This window comes from Grammomys surdaster, unplaced genomic scaffold (assembly GCF_004785775.1).
Source record: "Grammomys surdaster isolate TR1022 unplaced genomic scaffold, NIH_TR_1.0 63, whole genome shotgun sequence".
Classification (NCBI taxonomy): Eukaryota; Metazoa; Chordata; class Mammalia; order Rodentia; family Muridae; genus Grammomys; species Grammomys surdaster.
The window spans coordinates 394,850-419,415 of record NW_021604565.1 but is presented as its reverse complement, the minus strand read 5'-3'; the positions used below and the strand labels follow the sequence as shown (position 1 = coordinate 419,415).

Here is a 24,566-nt window from a genome sequence, read left to right as displayed (position 1 = left end):
GAATGTCAGATGTGATGGAAACTTTGATGCCCTCTCTCATGTGGATACCTTTAGCCAGATGTGACTATATTGACTTGAAATTTGATGGTTGTACTGTATATCTAATTAAATATTAATTTAAATATAAAAGTAACTAGTGACTACATTATACAGTATAGATATGAATGATTCCAGGGACTTGTATCTTAAAAGTTAAAATCAGTTTTTCATGTGCTCTACATGTCTTAAGAATATTTTGAAATTTTTACCTGTTTTTTATTTTAAGTGATATAGCTGATTTACAATTTTAGAATTACATGTTAGAAATAACAAAATTTTACTAATTATTCTCATATGATGTTTCTTTGCCTTAAAACATTTTTTTTTTCCTGTTGCAGGGTTGATGCCCCTTCATGGACTAAAGTACAAACTTCGATATATTGACCTACATAGTAATTATATAGATAGCATCCATCACTTACTTCAGTGTACAGTAGGATTGCACTTCCTGACCAATCTTATTTTAGAGAAAGATGGAGAAGGCAATCCTATCTGTCTTATACCAGGTATGAAATGATTAATTAAATACATTTCTAATACTTAAATGGGAAAACATTTATTTCCTGAAGTTATGACCTCTTCATTTTACTCTAAAGCTTTCCATATATATGTGTGTATGTGTATGTGTATATGTATACACATACACACACACACACACACACACACACGGGGGACGGGGGATGGGGTGTGTGTATGTTTAGGAAAACATAATTATAAAGAATTAATTAGAAAAAAACTAAATTGCTTCTATGTTTAAAGTATATAGGATTCCTCCCCTCCCTCTTGTTTGCTTGCATGCTTGCATGCTTTTCTCCTTCTTTCCCTTCCTTCCTTCCTTCCTTCCTTCCTTCCTTCCTTCCTTCCTTCCTTCCTTTCCTCCCTTCTTCTTCCCTCCCTCTTTCTTCCTTCCTTCCTTCCTTCCTTCCTTCCTTCCTTCCTTCCTTCCTTCCTTCCTTCCTTCCTTCCTTCCTTTCTTTCTTTCTTTTCTCCCTGAGACAATATCTCTTACAGCCTAGGCTGTCTTCAAATTTGATGTGTAGTACAGGATAAGCATGGACCTTCCTCCTCTCTTAAGTGCTGAGTTCATAGTCATGCACCTCTGTGCCCAGTTAAGTGGTGCTGTGAATTGAACCCAAGATACCATGGGAATTGAACCTAGGTATCATGCACCAAGGCAAACACTCTAGTAAGTGAGCTGCATCCCCAGCAGGGTAAATAGGTTGGTGGTGTTATTTAGATAGTTTATATATCTGATGGTGAATATTTCAAATTTTTATAACTATGGTTTTGTCTTAGTTGGGGTTTTACTGCTGTGAAGAGACACCATGACCATGGCAACATTTCCTTTCTTTCCTTTATCCTAATATAGCCAAGGATAAAGGGAATGTATTTAATTAGAGCTGGCTTATAGTTCAGAAGTTTAGTCAGTTATATTCATGGTGGGAAAAATGGTGGCATGCAGGCAGCCATGGTGCTGGAGAGGTAACTGAGAGGTCTGCATCTGGATCCATAGGCAGCAGGAAGAGAATGTGAGCCACACAGGGTAGAGCTGAGCATATGAAACCTCAAAGCCCAGCTCCTAGTGACACACTTTTTCCAACAAAGCCACACCCACCCCAACAAGACCACACCTCTTAATAGCACCAATCCCTATGAACCTATGGTGGTCCATAGGGATTTTATTTTTATTCAAACCACCACAGTTATATTCTAGTATTGTAATATTATGTCACCATGAAAAGAGAAAGTAGAATATTTCTATCTACCAATGGTCCTTTATCCCCAGCTATACTAAGAGAAACAAAAGCAAGTAATATTTATGTAAAAATAACACCACCCTTCATATTACATATATATTTAAATATAGCATACCTATATATTAATATGTATGACATCTAGAAGACTGCACAGTAACTCCTGATAACAAGACTTAAAACAGGGAATGTGAGTATTGAAGAAGCTCTATTTGTAGCTTTTGAGTTTTATGCCATGTGAATTTATTGTATTATTAATAAATGTGTCTTTTGAAAGCTTAAACTTACAGGTTCATTTCCCATCAGCCGTATGGTGGCTCATAACTATACATAACTGCAGTTCCAGGTGATCCATTGCCCTCTTTTTACTTTATAGTCACCAAGCATGCATGTGGCACATACATACAGAGGCAACACTAAAATGCATAAAAAAAAGTTCTAGCCCTGATTTTCTAGATCTCACTTTTGGAGTCTTTCCAATCACTTAATTGGTTTAAAAGGTTTAGAAATATTTAGTATTGAAGTTACTTGAGTGGTTCGAGAGCTGGTATAGCTTGCCACCAACCCCGATGACCTGAGTTCAGTTCCTGGAACCCCCATGGTGAAAGAAGACAAATGACTCCCATATGCTGTCCCTTGATCTACACAGAGTGAAAATGGAAGGAATTGGTTGAGGGGTTAGAGAGATGGCTTAATGGTTAAGAGCACTGGCTGCTCTTCCAGAGAATCTGGGTCATTGGTTGCATACCAATGTAATGTTAATTTGACAGATTTCTCATTTAATTGTTCTTAAGAAAAACAAATATATTTTTCTTTAATATATGATATATTGCATATGCTAATATTAATGATGTGTACTTAAGAAAAGTGAGATATTTCATTAATGTCTCACTATGTGGAATTCTGCCACTCTAATTACAATTTTGATTCATTTTATGATGGTCATATTAAAATAAGCAAAAGCCCTGTTTATCTTCCTTCTTAGGGTAGAATGCGTTTATAATCTTGAGGTAATTTTTCATACCATATGGTTCAGTGATCTGACTATCAGGAATGGTGCTTACAATGGGGCAGGACTACATTGCCTCTTCTGTATTTACTGACTGGATGTTGAAGGTGTTGAGTTCATAATGTTTATTCCCATTCAGGCAGTATACCTAATAGCTTGGTTGGTTTTAGACATAATTTCTTAAAGTATTTATGCTTTGATTTTGAACTCTGTTTCCAAGGGTACCGAGCAATCATTCTCCAGACTTTACCACAACTGAGAATCTTAGATTGTAAGAATATATTTGGTGAGCCAGTAAGTTTGGAAGAAATAAACTCATCACACCTACAATGCTTAGAAGGTCTTTTGGATAACTTAGTTTCTTCTGATTCCCCCCTGAATATAAGTGAAGATGAGGTAAAGTATTTATGTTTTTTTCTGAGAGAAATGATAGCTTCAAGAGTCAATGTATCAGAATATGAACTTTAAAGGACTTTGGTTTGTTTCTGTATCATAGGTCATTGATAATATGTCAGCACCACCAATGGACGTGTTGCCTCCTTTGAAGGAATTTACAAATACTCCAGAAGAAAATGTTTTGGCCTCACTTTTATCTGTGTGTCCATCTTCTGAACCAGAAAAAAATAATCATGAAAACGATTTTCAGAATGAGGTGAAACTTCAGAAATTAGATGATCAAATCCTACAGCTTCTCAATGAAGTAATTTGTTTTTATTTTATTGAAGAAAAATTTTTGAACAATAATTTGTTCAAAAATTATTTTATTGAACAAAGTATAAAGTAGAAATTGTACATAAGTTGACCAACCAGAAACATCAGATTGACTGTATCTGTATTTTTTCTTTACAGAAATAGAATTATGTACAGTAACAATGGCAGAAAACAATGGAAGATATTTTTCACTCATTTTTTCTGTTGCCTTCCTTCATGAGTGTCAGTACCTGTATTGCCAATAGTATTTTCTTGTTTTGTATATGTGATATCAGTTCATAGACATTTTACTAATATTACTCTGGCAACTGAATGATACTTCTATAATACTACTATTCAAGTTTTTAATTGAATACCTTCATGTGCAATTGCTTGTCCCTAGGTTATGTTTTTAGGAACTGCCAGATTTTTCAGAGTTGCTGCAACGTTCTATGTCCCTAATGACAATTCATGAGGGTTCTAGTTTTTCCTTCCTTCGTTGCTTTAGTTTTCTAAGATGAGGTCTTATTATGTAACACAGACGATCTTGATATCTTGCCTCTGCTTCTGGAATTCTGGGATTACAGTCATACACCACCATACTTGACTCTGATTTGTCTTTTTCATTATTGTTGTTCTTCCGACTGAGTTGCAAACCCCTTCAGCTCCTTCAGTCCTTTCTCTAACTCCTGCATTGAGGACCTCACTGGCTGTGAGCGTCCACCTCTGTATTTGTCAGGCTCTGGCAGAGCCTCTCAGGAGACACCTATATCAGGCTCCTGTCAGCAAGCACTTCTTGGCGTCCATAATAGTGTCTGGGTTTGGTGTCTGTATATGGGATGAATCCCCAGGTAGGGCAGTCTCTTGATGGCCTTTCCTTCAGTCTCTGCTCCACACTTTGTCTCCATATTTCCTCCCATGAGTATTTTATTCCCCGTTATAAGAAGGACTGAAACATCCACACTTTGTTCTTCCTTCTTCTTGAGCTTCACATGGTCTGTGAATTGTATCTTGGAGATTCTGAGCTTTTGGGCTAATATCCACTTATAAGTGAGTGCATACCATGCTAGTCTATGTCTTTTAATTGAGGAATTGAGTCCATTGATGTGAAGAGATATTAAGGAAAAGTAATTGTTGCTTCCTGTAGCGAGCCATTCTGCTGCTCCGGTCCGCGGGTCAGGGAGCAAGAGAGAGAGTGGGGACAGGGATGCAAAGAATGGAGACAAGACGAAGTCTGGTCAAAGATGAAGTCTTCCTGTTGGAGATGGAGTCTGAGTCTGTCTGTTCTCTGTCAAGTCTGTCTAGTCAAAGTCTGTCTGGAGACAAAGTTTGTCTGCTCTGACTAGTCTGTCTGCTCTCTGCCTCTGCCTCTCCGTCAAGTCTGTCTAGCTCTCTGTCAAGTCTGACTAGCTCTGACTCTGGGTCTGCTCTGGCCTCTCCTTTTATATCTCTCCTGAGTCAATCAAGTGCTGGGATTAAAGGCGTGTGCTACCACTGCCTGACTTTGACTAAAAGGATCAAGATAATTATCAGTGTGTTCAGCTATTGTAAACAAGTCTCTTGTCAGGGTATATGGCTCAAGATAGCTGGAAAGATAATAGCCAGTTTCAGCTCAGAGTCGGCTCCCAACAGTCCCCCTTTTTAAATTTGTTTTTAAAAGGGAAGGCTGGGAAACTTACAGAAACCGTGTCTGTCTTAGGTTGGAACAAAGGACCCCAGCCTCCCTTTCCCGTCTCTGGATACTGAACAGCCATTGGTTGAGCTCCTGTCTTAGGATGGTGAGGCCTCCCAGTTTGGGGCAAGGGTATTGAAGTGTTCTCTTACTCGTCATTGACTATCCGGCTTAGCGCGTAAATTAGGGGTTAATCCTCATCAGTCTTGATGACAGAGGTTTTGGAGTCCCCTACTTCCAGCCTGTAATAACGGACCTGTATGGGCTTCATTTGAATAGGGTCTATCTATTGTTGTACAAAAGCCATCAGTCTGTTGAACAGCATGAACCCAAGAGACAAGAGACTTAGCAATGCCTGAATGGTTATTGCAAAAGCAACACTCTTTTTAGGGTAGCACATAACTCCCTCTGTTGGAGGAGTAAAATGTGTAAGCCTCTTCTATTCTGTAGGACTATTTCAGCTAAGAAGGATAATGAATTTTACAAATGTATTATAAGCAGATTCTATTCTTTCTAAATCTAAATCTAAATCTATAGAAGTTCAGAACTGATCGTAGCTTTGATCTTAACAAAAAAATAAAGAAAATCTCCATTCTTGTCCCAGTTAATCCAAACCCAAAAAACAATTATAGTAACTGTGGTAATGCGTTTTCTCCTGGGTCTAAACAATGTACTCCCACTAAATCATAAATCAGGGAATCAAAAGTCCAATAGAGCCACCCTGGAGGTGTGGGTGGTGATGTCTTCTTCTGCACTGAGAACTTCTCAAGTCTGGTATGCTTGTTGATCCGCTCTTGTTTGAAGACAATTGTGAAGCATCTAAATGTTTCCTGTAAAGAAAAAATACGCTTCTCAGGGGGTTTCTCCTTCCTGGATTTGTTATTGTCTATTTGTTTGATCAGTCTCTCTGGCAGCCAGCGTGTAGCATCTGCCGTTTGGGAATATATGCAGACAGAACCTCTTCCCCAGATAAGCACTGGATCTAGCCCATTCCAGGTTCCAGTTAATGGGTCTTTCCAGAGGACTGTTGCAAATTTCTTTTTGGTATCAGGATGCCAGAATCTATCTGCAGCAGATTTTCCTGCAGAATCCGAAGTTAAAAAATTTAAAATAAAGAGTGTGTGATGAAGGATATTTCTGGGGGATGATGTTAAGAGATATTAAGGAAAAGTAATTGTTACTTCCTGTTATTTTTGTTGTTAGAGATGGAATTATGTATGTGTGGCTACCTTCTTTTGGGTTTGTTCTTGCTCTTTCTAGAGTGTAGCTTCCCTCCTTGTTGTTGGAGTTTTCCATCTATTATCCTTTGTAGAGCTGGATTCTTTGAAAGATATTGTATAAATTTGTTTTGGCATGGAATAACTAGGTTTCTCCATCTAGAGTGATTGAGAGTTTTGCTGGATATTTGCTGACATTTGTGTTCTCTGAGGGTCTGTATGATTATCTGCCCAGGATTGCCTGGCTTTTATAGTCTCCGGTGAGAAATCTGGTGTAATTCTGATAGGTCTGCCTTATATGTTATCTGACCTTTTTCGCTTACTGCTTTTAATATTCTTTGTTTGTGCATTTGGTGTTTTGATTATTATGTAATGGGAGGAATTTCTCTTCTGGACTAGTCTATTTGTTCTGTAGGCTTCTAGTATGTTCATGGGCATCTCTTTCTTTAGGTTAGGGAAGTTTTCTTCTATAATTTTGTTGGAGATATTTACTGGCCCTTTAAGTTAGGATTCTTCACTCTCTCCTATACCTATTATTCTTAGGTTTGGTTTTCTCATTGTATCCTGGAATTCCTGGATGTTTTGGGTTAGGAGCTTTTTTCACTTCGCATTTTCTTTGACAGTTGTGTCAATGTTTTCTATGGTATCTTCTGCACCTGAGATTCTTTCTTCTATCTCTTGTATTCTGTTGGTGATGCTTACATCTATGACTTCTGATCTCTTTCCTAGATTTTCTATCTCCAGGTTAGTCTCCCTTTGTGATTTCTTTATTGTTTCTACTTCCATTTTTAGATCCTGGATGTTTTTGTTCAATTTCTTCATCTGTTTGGTTGTGTTTTTCTGTAGTTCTTTGAGATTTTTGGTTTCCTCTTTAAGGGCTTCTACTTGTTTACCTGTGTTCTCCTGTATTTCTTTAAGGGAGTTATCTATGTCTTTCTTAAAGTTCTTTGTCATCATCATGATATGTGATTTTAATTCCGAATCTTGCTCTTCCAGCATGATGGAGTATCCAGGACTTGCTGTGGTTGGAGAACTGGGTTCTGATGATGCCAGGTAGCCGTGGTTTCTATTGCTTATGTTCTTGCTCTTGCCTCTGGCCATGTGGTTATCTCTGGTGTTAGTTGGTCTTGCTGTCTCTGACTGGAGCTTATCCCTCCTGTAGGCCTGTGAGCATGTGATCTTAGCTGTGTCAGCACTCCTAGGGAGACCAGCTCTCTCCTGGGCGGGAACTGGGTGTGGAGGGCTGTGGAACAGTCCTAGCTCAGGAGTGCAGATGGAGACTGGAAGGATCCTGTTCCCAGCTGCTCTGATGTTCCTGTGTCATGTGTGCTCCTGGAGGGTCCTTCTTTGGACAGTTATTTAAAAAGTAGTGATCTCACCTCTGGGCTTAGTGAGAGGACTCCAGGGAGACCAGCTCTCTCCTGGTGGGATTTGGGTACAGAGGGCTGTGGGACAGTCTTAGCTCCAGGGTGCAGATGGAGACTGGAAAGCTCTGTTAGGGTTCTAAAATGTTGGCATTCTATTATTTAGCACAATTTGATTTGACTTTAACTCTAATTTTGTCTGTTGAGTTCATATTTCATTGGCTTTTAGAAACTACCTTTTATTGTCTCTGGTTTTCAGCCCCAAATTCTTAACCTTGAATACTTGGCAGTCACAACTTCTCGGTAGTAAACTGATAGTCTCAGATTGAAGCATGGTCTCATTCTGGTCCATTTTGCTAAAGTAGTCTTGCCTTTTATTTCTACTTCTTGAGGTCTTTAAATAGTTTTATCTTTTTCTGTTTTTGTTTTCTTTTTCATTTTCCCAGATTTGAGTTACTAAAAGCTCTTGTCTTCCCTTTTTTTTCTCCTGTGCCAGAGCTGGATTTCTTGTTTTCAGTTTCAAAAATACAGAATTGATAAATCTGTAATCTTATAAAGTATCTTAATATTTAAGAAGGAATTAAATTTTAATTAGTTATACTGAGAAGAACTTTTAACAGACTTCCTTTCTGTTTTTATATTCTAGACTAATAATTCCTTAATAGATAATGTTCCTCAGAAAGACCTCAGACCTAAAAGAGACACAGATGTAACTTCTGAAAGTGACTATGGAACCAGAAAAGAGTGCAGCAGAAAAGTTCCCAGAAGAACAAAAATCCCATATTATGCCAGAACTATTCAAACTATTAAGCACCACAATAAAAACAATGGTGCTTTTGTAAGGTACTTGCTTTGGTTTTAGTAGTCCAAATAAGTCACACAGGAGTAACTGACTGGCTTCCTATTTGCTGTTTCATGATGATAAACTTCTCAGTTTACTGACATCAAAAATTTTTTTCCTTTTTAGCCTGGGAGCTCAGATATGTTCAGCTTTCGGCCCCTCATATCCTACATTTCTGTATCCATTGATTCAACCAACCACTGATCAAATAAAATCAAAGAATTACATCTTTACTAATATGAACAATTTACTAGGTTTAAAATTATTGCTTCTGATTGAACATTCACAAGCTTTTTCTTGTCATTATTTCTTAACTAATAATAAATTAGCTTTAATAGGTATTATGACAGATATTATATTGGATATTAAAATGTGTCTAGACAGTTTAATATACACTCAAATGTGTTATGTATAAAAATGCTATGCTATATTATGTAATAAAGTAAGCATTGAAAGATTTTGGTGTTTTCAGGTCATTCAGCACCCAACCACTGCAGAAACATGAGAATTGTATACTCATAAAAGATTGTTTTCTCTTTGAGAAATTAATGTATAATACCAAACAAAAGGCCACTGTAGTACTTGCAGTGAGTGGGAGGTGAAGCTGATACACTTGTGTTTACTTGACTAATTTCTACTCTGTCTGTAGACAGATCTAGCTCGGAGGCCAAGGCCTAATTAAACAGTACAACTAAGCCAGGATCAGAGGCAGACAAAATGATTATTTATTTTTTGATGTGCAGATGTAGAAATCTAATGTGTATATTTTAGTTGATAGCTGGAGTATCAACCATGATAGCTGTTAAGAAAAGAATTTACCTCAGAGTAGGTATAATCTACTTTTTGCCTACACAATTCTCTTTTACATGTACTCATTGGTTATAAAATTTCATGTATTAAAAAAATATCATTCAGTCCTTTAAAGTTAGGATATGTCCAAGAATTTCTTTTTATTCTGACTATTGATAGAATCTGTTTACTCTGGTATGTTGTATCAATTTTAAACCTTTAAGTGCCATAGGGTAATTAAATCATTTTCTTCAAATTTTTCTATTTTATGATCATAGTTTATTTCATCTTGAGTATCTTGAACACTACACATATAAAATCATTATCTTTTTGAAAACTCTTGAAATTCTAAATAGTGAATCAGCAAAGTACATCCCTTATATAAAATTCATGAATTAGCTTTCCAAGTTAACTATTACCTTACTTAATACAATTTGTTAAAACAATTATTGTATTGGTATAGGGTTTTACCTGCGTATATGTCTGCACCGTGTCCTGGTGCCTACAAATGACAGAAGAGAGCATAAGATCCCCTGGACCTGGGTTACAAATTGTTATGAGCTGCCATTTGAGTGCTGGGAATTGAACCCAGTTTCTTTGGAAGAGTAGCCAGTGCTTTTTTACCACTGAGACATCTCTCTAGCCCCTTAATTAATATATTGTTTTAAATACTAGATATGTGGCTACAGGTGTTTGTATTAGAAAACATAAACTGTACTTTTGAATATTTTCTGCCTTTTATTCTTTGCAGTTGTAATCGTAAAATGAGACAACCTTACTTTAGAGATTTATATGTCAGATCATCTTTGGTAAACTGTAATAACTTACGAGACATGGATGAGCAAAAGACTGGCATAGTTAAAGTGGACAAGAGTGTCTCGGATGACAGCACTTATCGGGTATGATTTAGAGAATTAAGGCTTAATAATCTTAGATTTAGGTACAAAGTCCTAGAAAGTTATCAAATTTTCTATGAGTAATATATGTTGTTTATAGTTTTATCAGAATGATGAAAATTAGCTAATTTTACCCTTCCCAGTTTCTAGATTTTTGCATAATATTACTGCTTTTAAATTTGCTAGATCAGTTGAAATGACGTTACATTAGGAAAATTCCAGTTCTTGTTTCCCAAACTAATACTTCCTGCTTTGAGAGGGGATACTGGGACCCTTCAAATAACAAAATAAATCTCTGTGTATTCTCAAAGAAGTTGGTTGTCCTGAAACCTAGTTTTGGAAAAGGATTCAGAGATGCTGAAATTATTTTAAATATTCAAGATTCATTGAATATATTAGCATGCCCTCATTTTACATGTTATAGTACTGGTTATTATATTCTACTATGTACTGTAAAAAATATAATCTAATAATAAGATTGCCTTCTATAACTGTCATGACAGTACCAATAAACACTCATTTGAAGTGATTATGTACCCAGCACTATCTATTCTCGTCTGTGTGCTTTATGTCCATTATTATAATTCTCATTGTGACTTCTTACAATAAGTTACTGTAAACTAGATGAAAGAACTGGAGTGGTGAGAAATGTGCTTACTTTTTCCAAGTTCATGAAGCATTGCTGTTTTCTTTTAGTCCCTCATGGAACAGTTAGACCAAGAGAGAGAGATGAAGTGGAAAGCTGAGCAAACGGAAAAGAAACTTATGGATTATATTGATGAGCTACATAAGCAAGCAGATGAGAAAAAAGATGTTCACAGCCAGGCTCTTATTACCACAGATAGGTAAGGCAAAAATATGACTCTGAATTCTGCAGAAGAGGGGAGGAAAGGACCTTGACCAGAGTACCCAAGGACATCACAGGAACTCCCACAGAATCAACTAACTTGGGCTCATAGGGGTTCACAGAGACTGCACTAACAACCAGGGAGACTGACTGAATCTGAGCTAGGTCCTCTCCATATGTAGCTGTGGGACATGTTTCCTCCTACTGGATTACCTTGTCCATCCTCGATATGAGGGAGATGCCTAGTCTTTCTGGAACTTGATATGCTGTGTTTGGTTGATATATCACTGGGAGGCCTACCCTTTTCAGAAGAATGGATGGGGGAGGGGCACTGGGGGGAGAGGAAGGAGGATAAACATTGTTCTGGATATAATATATAGGAGACTAAATTAAGAAAAACTAAGGAAAAATATGAGCCTAAAGATGTCTCTCAGAACATGAAGATTATTGGGCTTAGAATAGGAATGCCTTGGTGTAAAACAGTGATAGAAAAATGCATATATGTGACATTCATTTGATTTGAAGATTTAGTGCTTTGGTCAGGGTAACATGCTTTATAGAGTGCCATATTGGTAAAAAGGGCTGGCATTGACAAATTTCTCTTTAAGGTTTATGAATCCTTGTCTCTTTTAACGTATTCATTTCCTGTGTTAGCTTTGGCACTACATAGGCCAAGTTCCTTAATTCTTTTCTTTTTTTTTTTTTCTTGTCTGTTCAGTCTCCTATTTGCCTAAGGAGTTTTTCACTCCAGTACATTCTTATTCCATTGTATGAAGATACATTGTATTACCCCCTCCTCTTTGATTTCTATATTTAATAGTTAGGTTATCCCTTTCTTCAAATAGTTATTGGTTTTCCTCACAGTTACTTTTTGGTTCCTTTTTTTTTTCTTATCTTTAAGGGAACACTAGGTCTCCAGACTTGGTATTGGCCATAAGTAGGATCTGGAAGTCTTAGTTCAATTTTGTGTCTATAGAATGGATAATTCCTCTTACAAAATCTCATGTGAATATTAAATTAAGGTAAACAGTTTCCAACCTGATCCCTCATTTATTTTATACATTTGGTTGTGTGATACTGATCCTTAAGAAAACAGAAAACCGCCTCTACTACCTGCTTTTATATGTTGTACCTGTGTGGTAAGATAAAAAGAAGCCATGCTATGGATCCATGAATGGATAGAAGAAAATCCTGGTCAGGAAATGAGAGAATGGCATAAGAAAAGGAATAGTGCTCAAACTTCTTCAGAATAGCCCCATTACCTGACATCTCAGGATGTGTCACAGGGAGACTGTACACAAGAGAATTCCTCTACTCTTCAGAATGAAGCAAAGCTTGTTTTAGGAATTGTTTTTATTAAATGTTATTTTCCTTTGCATTATAATTGAAATTCCTTTTAGTATCGGCATACTTTTTGTTTTGTTATGTTGGATTTTTGAGGCAGTGTCTCACTATGTAGCTGTGGCTGGCCTAGAACTCATATCTATCTGCCTCTGCCTTCCAGGTGTCTGGAATTACAGGTGTGTACAACTATCCAGTTTGCCATTCTTGATCTTTTCATTTTAGCTATATGAAAATAGTTTTTGCTTTATTTCATAGTATAGGTATTAACTGTGGTGTATTAGAAAAAAATATCTTAACTGCTCACCAGATTGAATTTGGGAGGTTTGGAACATACCACCATGTTCCTTGCTCTCTTGAACAGTCAGTCTCAGTTGTTCTGATGCTTCTATCCATACCCGTATTTGTTGGTGTAAAATCTTGAGATTAATGCCTTCTAGCTCTTGATGTTCTTGTGTATATCTTGTATCCATTGCCCTGAATACCAAGTCTTTGGCAGGTAGGTGCTACCCTCTGAATAATGTCAAAAAGTGAATTTCATTTACTATGCTTATTGTTTCAACCTCCTTGGACTTTATTGACCTAGTCAGTTACCAAAAGTGCCTTTCCTTTATTTCTCATAAATGTTTTCAGGTTAGCCCATCCTGAGGAAAAACCATCTTGTATCTCTTGTATCGTATTTTGTATTCTTTGCCTTAGTAACTGGTATGCCATGAATATTTTGTCTGCTAACAAAACTAGAAATAATTGTTCTGCCACCTCTTTCTTATATCTCAAAGCTAGTTGGTATTGATATCTTCTTGATTCTGTTTGTGAAAATACTCATTTCTTCTGTATCCCAAAACTGTACCCTTGGCTTATGATTTACTACTTAGATAACTATTTGTCTTACTTATCTACAGCACTCATCTGTTATTTTCTCATGTCAACCTGGAATTTGACTGAATAAAGGAATACTACTTTGAAAACTGTTCTCATTAAAGACAAAAGGAAAGAGATAATAAGAATTGAAGAAATTACCATCATAGAGCAGTTGATGGATACATACATATATAACACACATATATCCTAGAAATTGCAGTTGATAAACATTGAACTACTTTAGCTCAGTAATTAATTCATGAGATTCTTCCACAAACTAGAGTTATATCAACCATTTAGCTGTTTCTTGTATTTGGATAAGGTATGAACTGATAACCCAAGCTAATAATATAATAACATGACACAATGACTGGTTCACAGGGTTCACATATAAATTAAAATGAACTAATCTGAGACTCTTATGGCTGTTCTAAGTTGAATTAAGCAAAGATCATTCCTGTTGTGACTGTTAGAATGTAAACTCAGGGCTTGCAGGATGGCTTAGTAAGTAAAAGCACTTGCCACACAAGCCTTACAGCCTGAATTCACTTCTAGAACCTTCAATGAAAGGAGAGACCTGTATATGAAAATTGTCCTCTGACCTTCATGCATGCACACACGTCCACACACATATATACATGCCCTTAAGTGCTTGCCACACTAGGAGAAGCTGAAACCAGTTCCTGAGAACTAACTCTGTGGTATAGAATTCTAAAGGGATTCAGTGCTTGGTTTCAGTGGTGTCTGAGAAGAGTACCAGCCAGTCTGCCTAAGTTTGGTTATGTATGCCAGTAAACTTGTCCTTGTTGTTTACATAAGTCAATTTTTTAGTTGCAAGCAAAACACTCTAGTGCATACAAAGCTGGTATCACCACTTTGGTCTGGGTAAGATAAAAGGAAGTCAAAATTGACCAGATGCTTATGCAGCACTTCCATCTCCTAGCTTTAGCGATTCCAAGCCAGTCTGCTCTGCTTGACATTGAGCTCTTTGAGGGCAGTGGCTTACTTATACTGAATGTTTTTTAAAAATTCACACGTATCTCAAAACTAAAACACACTAGGGGCAAACAGTTACTGTGAAATAATAACTTTATGTAAATGTCTTTAGTTTATGATGAATATTTTTCCCTTACAGGAAAATGTTATTTTCAGGGTTGGGACAAAGGCATATACTGTTTTGTAGCCCTTTTTTAAGTATAATTAGAGTTTGACAATACTTCAGATATTTATCACTGTTTTAAGCCTTAACATCGGGTATAATTTTCATTATTTTTAAACTTGTAACATTCATATTTTTATTATATAATTTATTCTCCAGACTAAAGGATGCTATTTTTAAGGAGAGACATTGCAAGGCTCAACTTGAAATTATAGTTCACAGACTTCAAAATGAAGTTAAAAAACTAACTATTGAATTAATGAAAGCTCGAGATCAACAGGAAGATCACATCAGACACCTGAGAACCCTGGAAAGAGCGTTGGAAAAAATGGAGAAGCAGAAAGCACAGCAGCAGCAGGCACAGGTATCCCTGAGTGGATCAGTGATATGAATGAACAGATTGAGGGCTCTTCCTAAAACTAATTACATACCATAGTAAGTTCAAAAGATGCCAGGCTGTATGCACAAATTAAGTCACTGTTATTTGTAATATCTCAATCATGCAGCCTGCAAGTTACATCTTTATTCTATCAATACCAGTTAGATAAAGAATTGGTAGAGTTGGTAAAAATAATAGAGGGAGATAGGCTCATATTTTTGAGAGACAGCTTTCAGATCTGTGGAGTACTTGAAAGACTTTCAGTTTCATGCTATTGGCATTGAATTCCTGTCCAAAAAAAAAATGTATGCAAATCAATAGTACCAGTACAATTGATACTAGTACAATTGATGCTTCTACATTGGCAATGCCATTCTTAATTCTATAAAGTTTGAAAGCAGATTAGTTGTTAGGCCATGTGATTTAATGAGCATTTAGAGGAGCTGGTATTAAAATAGAAGCAGGGACAGTTACTGGGATGGCCATGAAGCTCTGAGGTAGGCCAGTCTTTCTGAGGAAGGACTTTCTCATTTTCTTTTCTATTTTTGTTTCCCCTTCTTCTTTCAGATACTGGACTGAATCTGGACATGCCATCCCTACCACTTTCAGTTTCAGCACTCCCCAAAGCTACCCCTCACTCACCATGTGGCTGACCTGCCTGACTTCCAGGCCTAACTCTAAGACATAACTCCTTTAACTTTTTTTCTTCCTGTTCTCAATCTTCCTCCTTCAGACAGCTGAAAGATCTGCAGCTTGCCTGCTTCGTGGCTTTCTTCTAAATTAATGAAACTGCTCTTGGCCTTTAAACAAAGCAACCAAATAGAAACTAGAAGCAGGAGAATGTGTGTAAGAACTGTGACCATGTGTACTTCACTCAGATGAGGCTAGGAACAGGCTAAGGACAAGAACTAGAAGGAGGGACATGCTTGTGTAAGCTCTGACCATGTGTACTTCACTCAGATAAGACTGATCCAAGAGGTGGAACTCAAAGCCTCAGCTGCTGATCGAGAAATAAACTTACTTCGAACCTCTCTTCACCAAGAAAAACAGCAAGTGCAACAACTTCATGAACTTCTGGCATTGAAAGAGCAGGAACACAGGTGAGTGAACATGTATCAAGATAATACTAACATTTAAAAGTATAAAAGGGAGTTCCTGGCTCTTTCCTTGGTCTTCCTCACGCAGTGATTGACCATTGGTGAAATCTGGCAGAATTAACCCATGGAGGGCAGGCACGATGGCTTAGTCCCCAAGCTTGAAAGGTGTGGTTCCTGGGATCTACATGATAAGAAGAAAGCCAACTCCCACCTGGTGCCCTGTGCCTTCAATGCATGACACACATAAAAGCAATCCATCAATCAGTGTAGTGAGAGAAAGATTAAAATCAGAATTAACTCATAGACAATACCGTGTTTGCTTCTATATTAGATTCAGTCCTATAGAAATGCTAGGAGCTAAAAATCAAATATGTGACTTTAGTGTCGGTATGAGAAAGACTTATAATAATGCACCTTGTTTTTATATTTCTTCAGACTTTACCAGAAATGGTTCATCATATAGAGAGGACGCCATCCTAATTCACTTCCAAATAACTCTATAAAATTACTCAGGATTGATTCTGTTACAACAGTAGACTATAAACTTTCTTTGTCTACCTAAGTACCATTTCTGTGATTTAAAAAAAAAAAAGGAACTTGTTTTCCATTAACCTTGGGTAATACAAAATGTTAATAGCTATTTAAAGACCATTGAGGGTTTTTTGTTTGTTTGTTTATGACTTTTAATGTTTTTACAATCCAGTCATTATCACCTTCCAGTCCACCTTCGCACAGTTCCTCATCCCATTCCTCCTCCCAACCTGTCTGCAAGAGGATGTCCCCAGCCCACCCCCACCAGGCCACCTAACTACCTAGGGCCTCAAGTCTCTCCAGGGTTAGGTGCATCTTCTCTCACTTAGGCCAGACCAGGCAGTCCTCTGCTATATATGTACCAGGGGCCTCATACCAGCTACTATATGCAGCCTAGTTGGTGGCTCAGTGTCAAGAGATCTCAGGGGTCCGGATTAGTTGAGGTTGCTGATCTTCCTATGGAGTCACCCTCCTCAGCTGCTTCCAGCCTTTCCCTAATTCAATCACTGGGGTCCCTGACTAAAGTCTATTGGTTGGGTGTGTCTGCCTCTGTCTAAGTCAGCTGCTTGTTGAGCCTCTCAGAGGACAGCCATGCTGGGCTCCTGTCTGTAAGCACACCATAGCATCAGTAATAGTGTCAGACCTTGAAGCCTCCCCATGAGATGGATCCCAAGTTGAGCTGGTCACTGGAACTCCTTTCCCTCAGTCTCTTCTCTGTTTTTGTCCTTGCAGTTCTTTTAGATAGTAACAATTCTGGGTCAGTGTTTTTGACTATGGGATATCAATTCCATCCCTTCACTTGAGGCCCTGTCTTTCTACTAGAGGTGGATTCTACAAGTTCCCCATTGTTGGGCATTTCATCTAAGGTTTGAGTTCTGATAGTTTCTCATCTCCCAGGTCTTTGGTACATCCTAGAGGGTTCCCCCACCTCTCACCTCCCACTCTTCAAGTTGCATATTTCCACTCATTCTGCTGGCCCTTAGGGCTTCTCTCTTGCTCCCCTCCCCAATACCTGATCATGTTCCCCTTTTCCTCTCCCTGTCCCCTCTCCCACACAGTTCCCTCTCTTCCTCCCTCTGCCTCCTGTGATTATTTTCTTCTCCCTCCTAAGTGGGACTGAAGCGTTCTCACTTAAGTCCTTCTAATTGTTAACCTTTTTAAGTTCTGTGGATTGTATCCTGGGTACTCTGTACATTTTTGGCTAATATCCACTTATTAGTAAGTACATACCATGCATGTTCTTTTGGGTCTGAATTACCTCAGGCAGGATGATATTTTCTAGTTTCATCCATTTGTCTGAAAAACTCATGATGTCCTTGTTCTTAATAGCTGAATAATATTTCATGTAAGTGAACACATTTTCTGTATCTATTCTTCTGTTGTGGGACATCTGGGTTGTTTGTAGCTTTGACTATTGCAGATAAGGCCGCTATAAACATAGTAGAGCACATGCCTCTGTAGTATGATGGGGCATCTTTGGGTATATGCCCAAAAGTGGGTATAGCTGAATCTATTTCCAATTTTCTGAGGAACTTGCAGATTGATTTCTAGAGTGGTTGTCCCAGCTTGCAATCCCACCAGCAGTGGAGAAGTGTTCCTCTTTCTCCATATCCTCACCAGCATGTGCTATCACCTGAGTTTTTGTTCTTCTGATTGGTGTAAGGTAAAATCTCAGGATCGTTTTGATTTGAATTTCCCTGATCACTAAAGACTTTGAACGTTTCTTTAAGTGCTTCTAGACCATTCAAGATTGCTTCCTTGTGAATTACTTGTTTAGTTGTTTGGGTGTTTTGGATGCTAGCGTCTTGAGTTCTTTATATATTTTGGATATTAGCCCTCTATCAGATGTGTAGTTAGTGAAGTTTTTTTTCCAATCTGTAGGTTGCCGATTTGTCCTATTGACAGTGTCCTTTGCCTTACAGAAGCTTTCCTGTTTCATGAGGTCCCATTTATCATTTCTTGATTTTAGATTATGAGCCATTGGAGTTCTGTTTAGGAAATCCCTTACACCCCCTCCGCCTCCTCCCCATGCCAATATGTTTAAGGCTCTTTCTCACTCTTTTCTGTTAGATTAAGTGTATCTGGTTTTATGTTGAGGTTCTTGATCCACTTGGAGTTGAGCTTTATGTAAGGTGACAAATACAGATCTATTTTCATTTTTCTACATACCGACTGCCAGTTAGACCAGCACCATTTAATTAAAGACCACTGAGTTTTTATTAATGTGAATCGCATTGCTTTGGCTTTCATTTCAGGCAAGAAATTCAAACTCGGGAGTTTTTCACTGATGCTGAGTTCCAGGATGCATTAGCTAAACAATTGTCCAAAGAAGAAAGAAAACATGAGCAAGAAGTAAAAGAATACCAAGAAAAAATTGATATATTAAACCAGCAGTATTTGGATTTAGAAAATGAATTCCGTATTGCTTTAACTGTTGAAGCTAGAAGATTTAAAGATGTAAGAATTGCTATCTCGCTCTCTACTGATGAGAGGACTACATTTTAAAATCCCACCCAAAATGATATGATGTTTTAAAAAATGAATTTGTAGAGTTTTCATTTCCTCATATAACAGTAGCTATTTTTTTATTGCTGTTGGGAAAACTAATTATGGTGATCAGTGAGGATCTAAAGTGAGAATCAGAATAGGAATGGGAAACCTGAATTTGTACAGCAGGGGCCAGCAAAACTGACAGTCCTCCATCCGCTCCTGGGACAAAGGTGGCCCACTGCCTAATTAGTATTTCTTTATTTTTATTAATTAACTTACTGTATATCTCAATCACAGTTTCCCCTCCCTCCTCTCCTTTCATTCTCCCCTCTCCTAAAACCCTCTCCCCATTCTTTCTTTCTCCTCAGAAATGGGGAGGCCTCCCATATCAGCCCACCTTGGCATATCAAGTTGGAGTAGAACTAAGAGTATCTTCTATTGTGCCTAGACAAGGCAGCTCAGTTAAGGGAAAGGGATCCAAAGGGAAGCAACAGAGTCAGAGACAGCCCCTGCTCCTGACGTTAGGAGTCCTACATGAAGACCAAGCTACAGAACTGTTACATATGTACTGAGGGCCTGGGTACATACCATGCATGCTATCTGTTTGGCAGTTCAATCTCTGAGCCCCAGTGGGCCCAGGTTAGTTGATTATGTTAGTTTTCTTGTGGTATCCTTGTCCTCTCTGGCTTCTGCAGTCCTTCCTCTCTATCTTCCATAGGATTTCCCAAGCTCCACTTAATGTTTGGCTGTGGATCTCTCCATCTGTTTCCATCAGCTGCTGGGTGAAGCCTCTCAGATGACAGTTATGCTAGGCTCCTATCTTCAAGTATAGCAGAATATCATTAACAGTGTCAAGGGTAGGCTCCCTCTCACAGCATGGGTCTCAAGCTGAGTCAGTCTTTGGGTGGCTATTTCCTAAATTTCTACACTATCTTTACCCCTGCACATCTTTTAAACAGGACAAATTGTGGGTCTAAGGTTTTGTGGCTAGGTTGGTGTTCGAGTCCCTCAATTGGAAGTCTTTTCTGGTTACTGGAGATAGCGGTTTCAGGTTCTGTATCCCCCACTACTAGGAGCTAGGGTCACCGTCATAGATTCCTGAGAGTGTCTGTTGATCTCTAGCTTGTCCTAGAGATCCCACCGCCACCACCAGTTCAACTTGTCTCTCCCAGTATTCTCTCCTTCTGTCCTCCCTTATTGAGTTCCATGTCTTGTTCTGTTTCCCTTCTTAGTGAGATTCAAGTGTCCCTCTTGGGCCCTCCTTGTTACTTAGCTTTTTGGGGTCTGTAGATTGTAGTGTGGATCCTGTACTTTATGGCTAATATCCACTTATCAGTGAGTACATACCATGTGTGTCTTTCTGTGTCTGAGTTACCTCACTCAGGATGATCTTTCCTCGTTCATTCATTTGCCTGCAAATTTCAGGATATCATTGTTTTTAGTAGGTGGGTATAAATCTTTTGCCTTTTACTAGTTAGCATTTCTCTTAAACTGAAATTTCTCTACATTTACTTCAAGTCTTTCCATTCGTGTCTATTCCTAGGCTTCTAAGTGATTGTGTGAAAAACTAATGTTCCTCTTTTTCTGATTCTCATTGATGCCTCTTTCTCTGATATTCCATAACCTCAAGAGCTTCTTATAATAATAATCTTCTTTCTTACCACCTTTGTGTTAGAATGTGTAAGTTAGCTGTTATGCCACTCCTCAGATACTTCTGTTCAGAATAATAATCAAAACTCTTTGTATTCTGTCTGATTTCATGCTCTGTCATCTCCCCACTCATGCCACTCTAACGTCACCATGTCTTCTACTCGGACTTGTAAGCACCTTACTGCCTGGAACACCAGCCCTCCAGCCTTACAGCCTTTTATTCCCTGTTAACCTCTTGATAATAATGTTCGCTAAAATTAAACATTCCCTTTACAATACTGTGCATCCCTCTAAGCTTTGCTCAGTAAAGGGATGTTCTTTCTATATAGTTTCATAGTGCATAGTGTGGTCCTATTGCTATATTGTTAGTCCTTACCTACTGGAAAACAGATTAGTCTGTTTTGTCTGCTGATCATTGTAATACCAAACAATAGCTGACATACAGTAGTTGCTCAGTGAATTATGTGTCATACAAATTAATCCTGGTTCTTATATTCAGTAGTTAATTCCCTGAGTAACTGGACAAATGAATAGCAAACTCCCTAGGTCTGCGTTTTACTTTCTAGATATTAAGTACACTGAAACATGATGCCTCTGAGTTTTGTTTTACTTAAACTTAAAAGTTTTAAAATGAAAAGTGTAAACTATTTATAGAAGCAAATATTTTCTACTTGGAAATCTTATAATATGATTTTAAAATGCAGGTTAAAGATGGCTTTGAAGATGTTGCAACTGAGTTAGCGAAGAGTAAACATGCTCTTATTTGGGCTCAACGCAAAGAAAATGAATCTTCATCTTTAATTAAAGATCTTACCTGTATGGTGAAGGAACAAAAGACAAAACTCTCAGAAGTCTGCAAATTGAAGCAGGAAGCAGCAGCAAATTTACAGGCAGGAATCTGCAGTGTGCTTTCCCTTGGGGCTTTCACATCGTCTCACGTGTGAGCAGTGACTTTTAGGAAGTACTCAGGAATAACTCTGAGATTGTATTATTCATACAGTTGGTGTTCATAATGAAAGTATACCTAATGAGATTCATGATTTCATAGATGATACTGCTTTCATCAAAATATCTTAAGAATGCTAGGTATGGTGGCACACCCCTTCAGCCCCAGCTCTTGGGAGGCAGAGGCAGGCAGATGGATCTCTGTGGATTTGAATCCATTGTAGTCTACATTTCAAATTCTAGACTGACCGGGTCTATATAGTGAGACCCTTTCTCAAAAATAAATAAAACTATGTGAATAAATGACAGTAAACTTATTCTATATAGTAGTCACCAGTTGTACAGTGTTAGGACTGAGAATGGGAAAGTGATACTGAAAAGGTGCTAAGCTTTGAGAAACACTACTCGTATTATTAGTATTAATTCGATGGTGGTAATGGTATTTTCAGGTACACTTAACCATAATAGCCTTGAAATTATCTCTTAATAATTGTGCTACTTCACCTAAGAAATCAACTTCTGGAAAATAAATTATATATAGATTGTTGATTTAAATATTTCATGAGAAATTTTGACAATTACGGATTCAACTTTTCTCTTATAAATATGGAGTGAAACTCGGTGTTAAAAAGTAGCCTTTTAAATGTTAGCATTTCGTTTTATAGTGTATACCTTAAAACTTTTGGTGTAAAAGTTGGTAATCTTTACTTTTTAATTGCTTAAAGAGCATTTTTCATAAGATACAAAAAGAACAACTTTAATAATTTATAGCATATATAATTTTAATGTTTATAATTAAGTGAAATAATTTGTGTTTTGGGGTGTACAGAATCAAATCAACACTCTTGAAATTTTGATTGAAGATGACAAGCAGAAGAGCATTCAAATAGAACTTCTCAGACATGAAAAAAACCAGCTGATTTCTGAGCTGGCAGCCAAAGAGTCACTGATTTATGGCTTACGAACTGAGAGAAAAGTATGGGGACAAGAACTGGCATGTCAGAGTAAGAGTCTCAAGTTTTTCAATGGAAAATAGCCATTATTACAAAGCAGTATATCTGGACTGCCTCCCAGTGCTAAGTTAAAAAGAATATGTTGTCTAGTAGGATACATAGGCATTTACCAGCCAAACAGGAGCACAAGTCTCTAGGGAAGTAAGGCATTTCAATAACTAAGATGTTTAAGTGGCCAGAAATGGAGATACATGCCTATACCTACTGCTGCTCTGGAGACTGAGAGAAGTCACTCAAGAGTAAGCCTTTGCACTGGTAACATAAAAGGATTAAAGTTGAATGTATTCCTGGGATACTGTGATAATACTGTTCTTTATATTAATACTAAAATCATCTAAAATGAGTATTCATATTTGTAACATTTTTCCATATTTTGCATGGAGAGAAGTAAAATTGTACATGAATGAAAGTCACTGTAGATTTCAGGTAAACCCTTAGTCTTCTTTCTGGCTGCTATATAGCAAAAAATAAATACTATGTCTTGACATTAACAGATAGCTTAAAAATTATGAATAGTTAGTGGTCAAAATAAAGCATTGCTTATTTATTTTATAGTAATTTCTACTGTGATTGTGTTTGCTTCATTTTACTTAAATAGAGCTCAAATGTTAAAAAGACTTTCCTTCTCCTGTTGATTTGCATTATTGTATACTTTGGGCTTTACATCAGTTGGTTTTTTTGTTTTGTTTTGTTTTTATTTTTGTTTTTGTTTTTTGGTTTGCTTGTTTTTCACCTTATTAGGTAGCATTTTATAAGTACAAAAATCCCCAAGGTGTATTAAGTTCCTAACTGGTAATTATTTCTTAGGCTCATCACTATCGCAGAGTCGTGGGAAATTAGAAGCCCAAATTGAAAGTTTATACAGAGAAAATGAATCTCTGAGAAAAGCCCATGAAAGTGACTGTGATGCATTGAGAATAAAGTGCAAGATCATCGAGGACCAAACTGAAACCATCCGGAAACTGAAAGATGTAAGCCTGATATTGGTCCTTTAAGATTAGAGAGGGTAGCAGGTTTGGAAAATGATAATTTATCTTTGTGATCCTCGACTGTTGTAGATTTTAAAGACAAAAAGAATATCATGTTTCCTTTTATAGTTTCTCAGCCTTGCTCTTAAAAGCAGTATCTGATGCTGATGAACTTGAATTCTACTTTGACTTTTTTGTTGTTGTTGTTATTGTTTTTTGAGATAGGGTCTATGTATTCTTGGCTGGCTAGCAACCAAGCGAGCCTTACAGAGATCTGCCTGCCACTGCCTTGAGTGCTGGGACGAAAGGCATGTAGCACCAAGCCTGCCTTATTATTATTACCTGGAAAATAACAAAATATGAGTCATCAGTAAAAGATTATACATATCAAGAAACTTTAATATTTTTATGGTCCATATTCTTTTAGATCTTCACTCATACCAATATGCAACATCTAAAATAAATTACTGGTTTTCTTTTTAAGTGTTTACAAGAAAAAGATGGGCAAATCAAAGTGCTACAAGAACAGATCACTTTCATAGAAAAATGTTCTCAAGAGCAACTTAATGAAAAGTCTTCACAACTAGATTCTATAGTTGAGAAACTGGAGAGACACAATGAAAGAAAGGAGAAACTTAAGCAACAGTTGAAAGCAAAAGAATTAGAACTTGAAGAAATCAGAAAAGCTTACAGGTATTATACAGTATTGTCAGTGAGAAAAAGGTTTAGATGAGTGAGTTCATGTTCCTCACTTAATTCTAAAGTTATTTCTTGTCTTTTTAGCACACTAAATAAGAAATGGCATGATAAAGGAGAACTACTCTCTCATCTTGAAACGCAAGTAAAAGAAGTAAAAGAAAAATTTGAAAACAAAGAAAGGAAACTGAAAGCAGAGAGAGACAAAAGTCTTGAGCTACAAAAGTAAGTATTAAGTTATGGAGGATGTGGGATCCCTTTAAACACACATACTACACTAGAATGGATGAAATACATGTAAAGAAAGAAGATGCCAAA

General features: G+C 37.4%; 1 protein-coding gene across 4 annotated transcripts in view; it reads left to right on the top strand.

The window, feature by feature from the left end:
• The window catches only part of Lrrcc1 (leucine rich repeat and coiled-coil centrosomal protein 1), a 37,389-nt gene that overhangs the window by 3,117 nt on the left and 9,706 nt on the right, over positions 1–24,566 (top strand). For 3 of the 4 annotated variants that reach the window (XM_028767468.1, XM_028767449.1, XM_028767458.1), the window contains exons 4-17: positions 378–545; positions 3,023–3,198; positions 3,299–3,502; positions 8,392–8,588; positions 10,127–10,274; positions 10,968–11,116; positions 14,639–14,843; positions 15,819–15,958; positions 18,742–18,943; positions 21,331–21,516; positions 22,401–22,575; positions 23,392–23,555; positions 24,037–24,245; positions 24,336–24,473. In XM_028767468.1, the coding sequence (XP_028623301.1) occupies positions 378–545; positions 3,023–3,198; positions 3,299–3,502; positions 8,392–8,588; positions 10,127–10,274; positions 10,968–11,116; positions 14,639–14,843; positions 15,819–15,958; positions 18,742–18,943; positions 21,331–21,516; positions 22,401–22,575; positions 23,392–23,555; positions 24,037–24,245; positions 24,336–24,473 (2,461 nt within the window). The remainder of the gene's footprint in view (positions 1–377; positions 546–3,022; positions 3,199–3,298; positions 3,503–8,391; positions 8,589–10,126; positions 10,275–10,967; positions 11,117–14,638; positions 14,844–15,818; positions 15,959–18,741; positions 18,944–21,330; positions 21,517–22,400; positions 22,576–23,391; positions 23,556–24,036; positions 24,246–24,335; positions 24,474–24,566) is intronic. The other variant, XM_028767451.1, reaches the window with a different exon arrangement.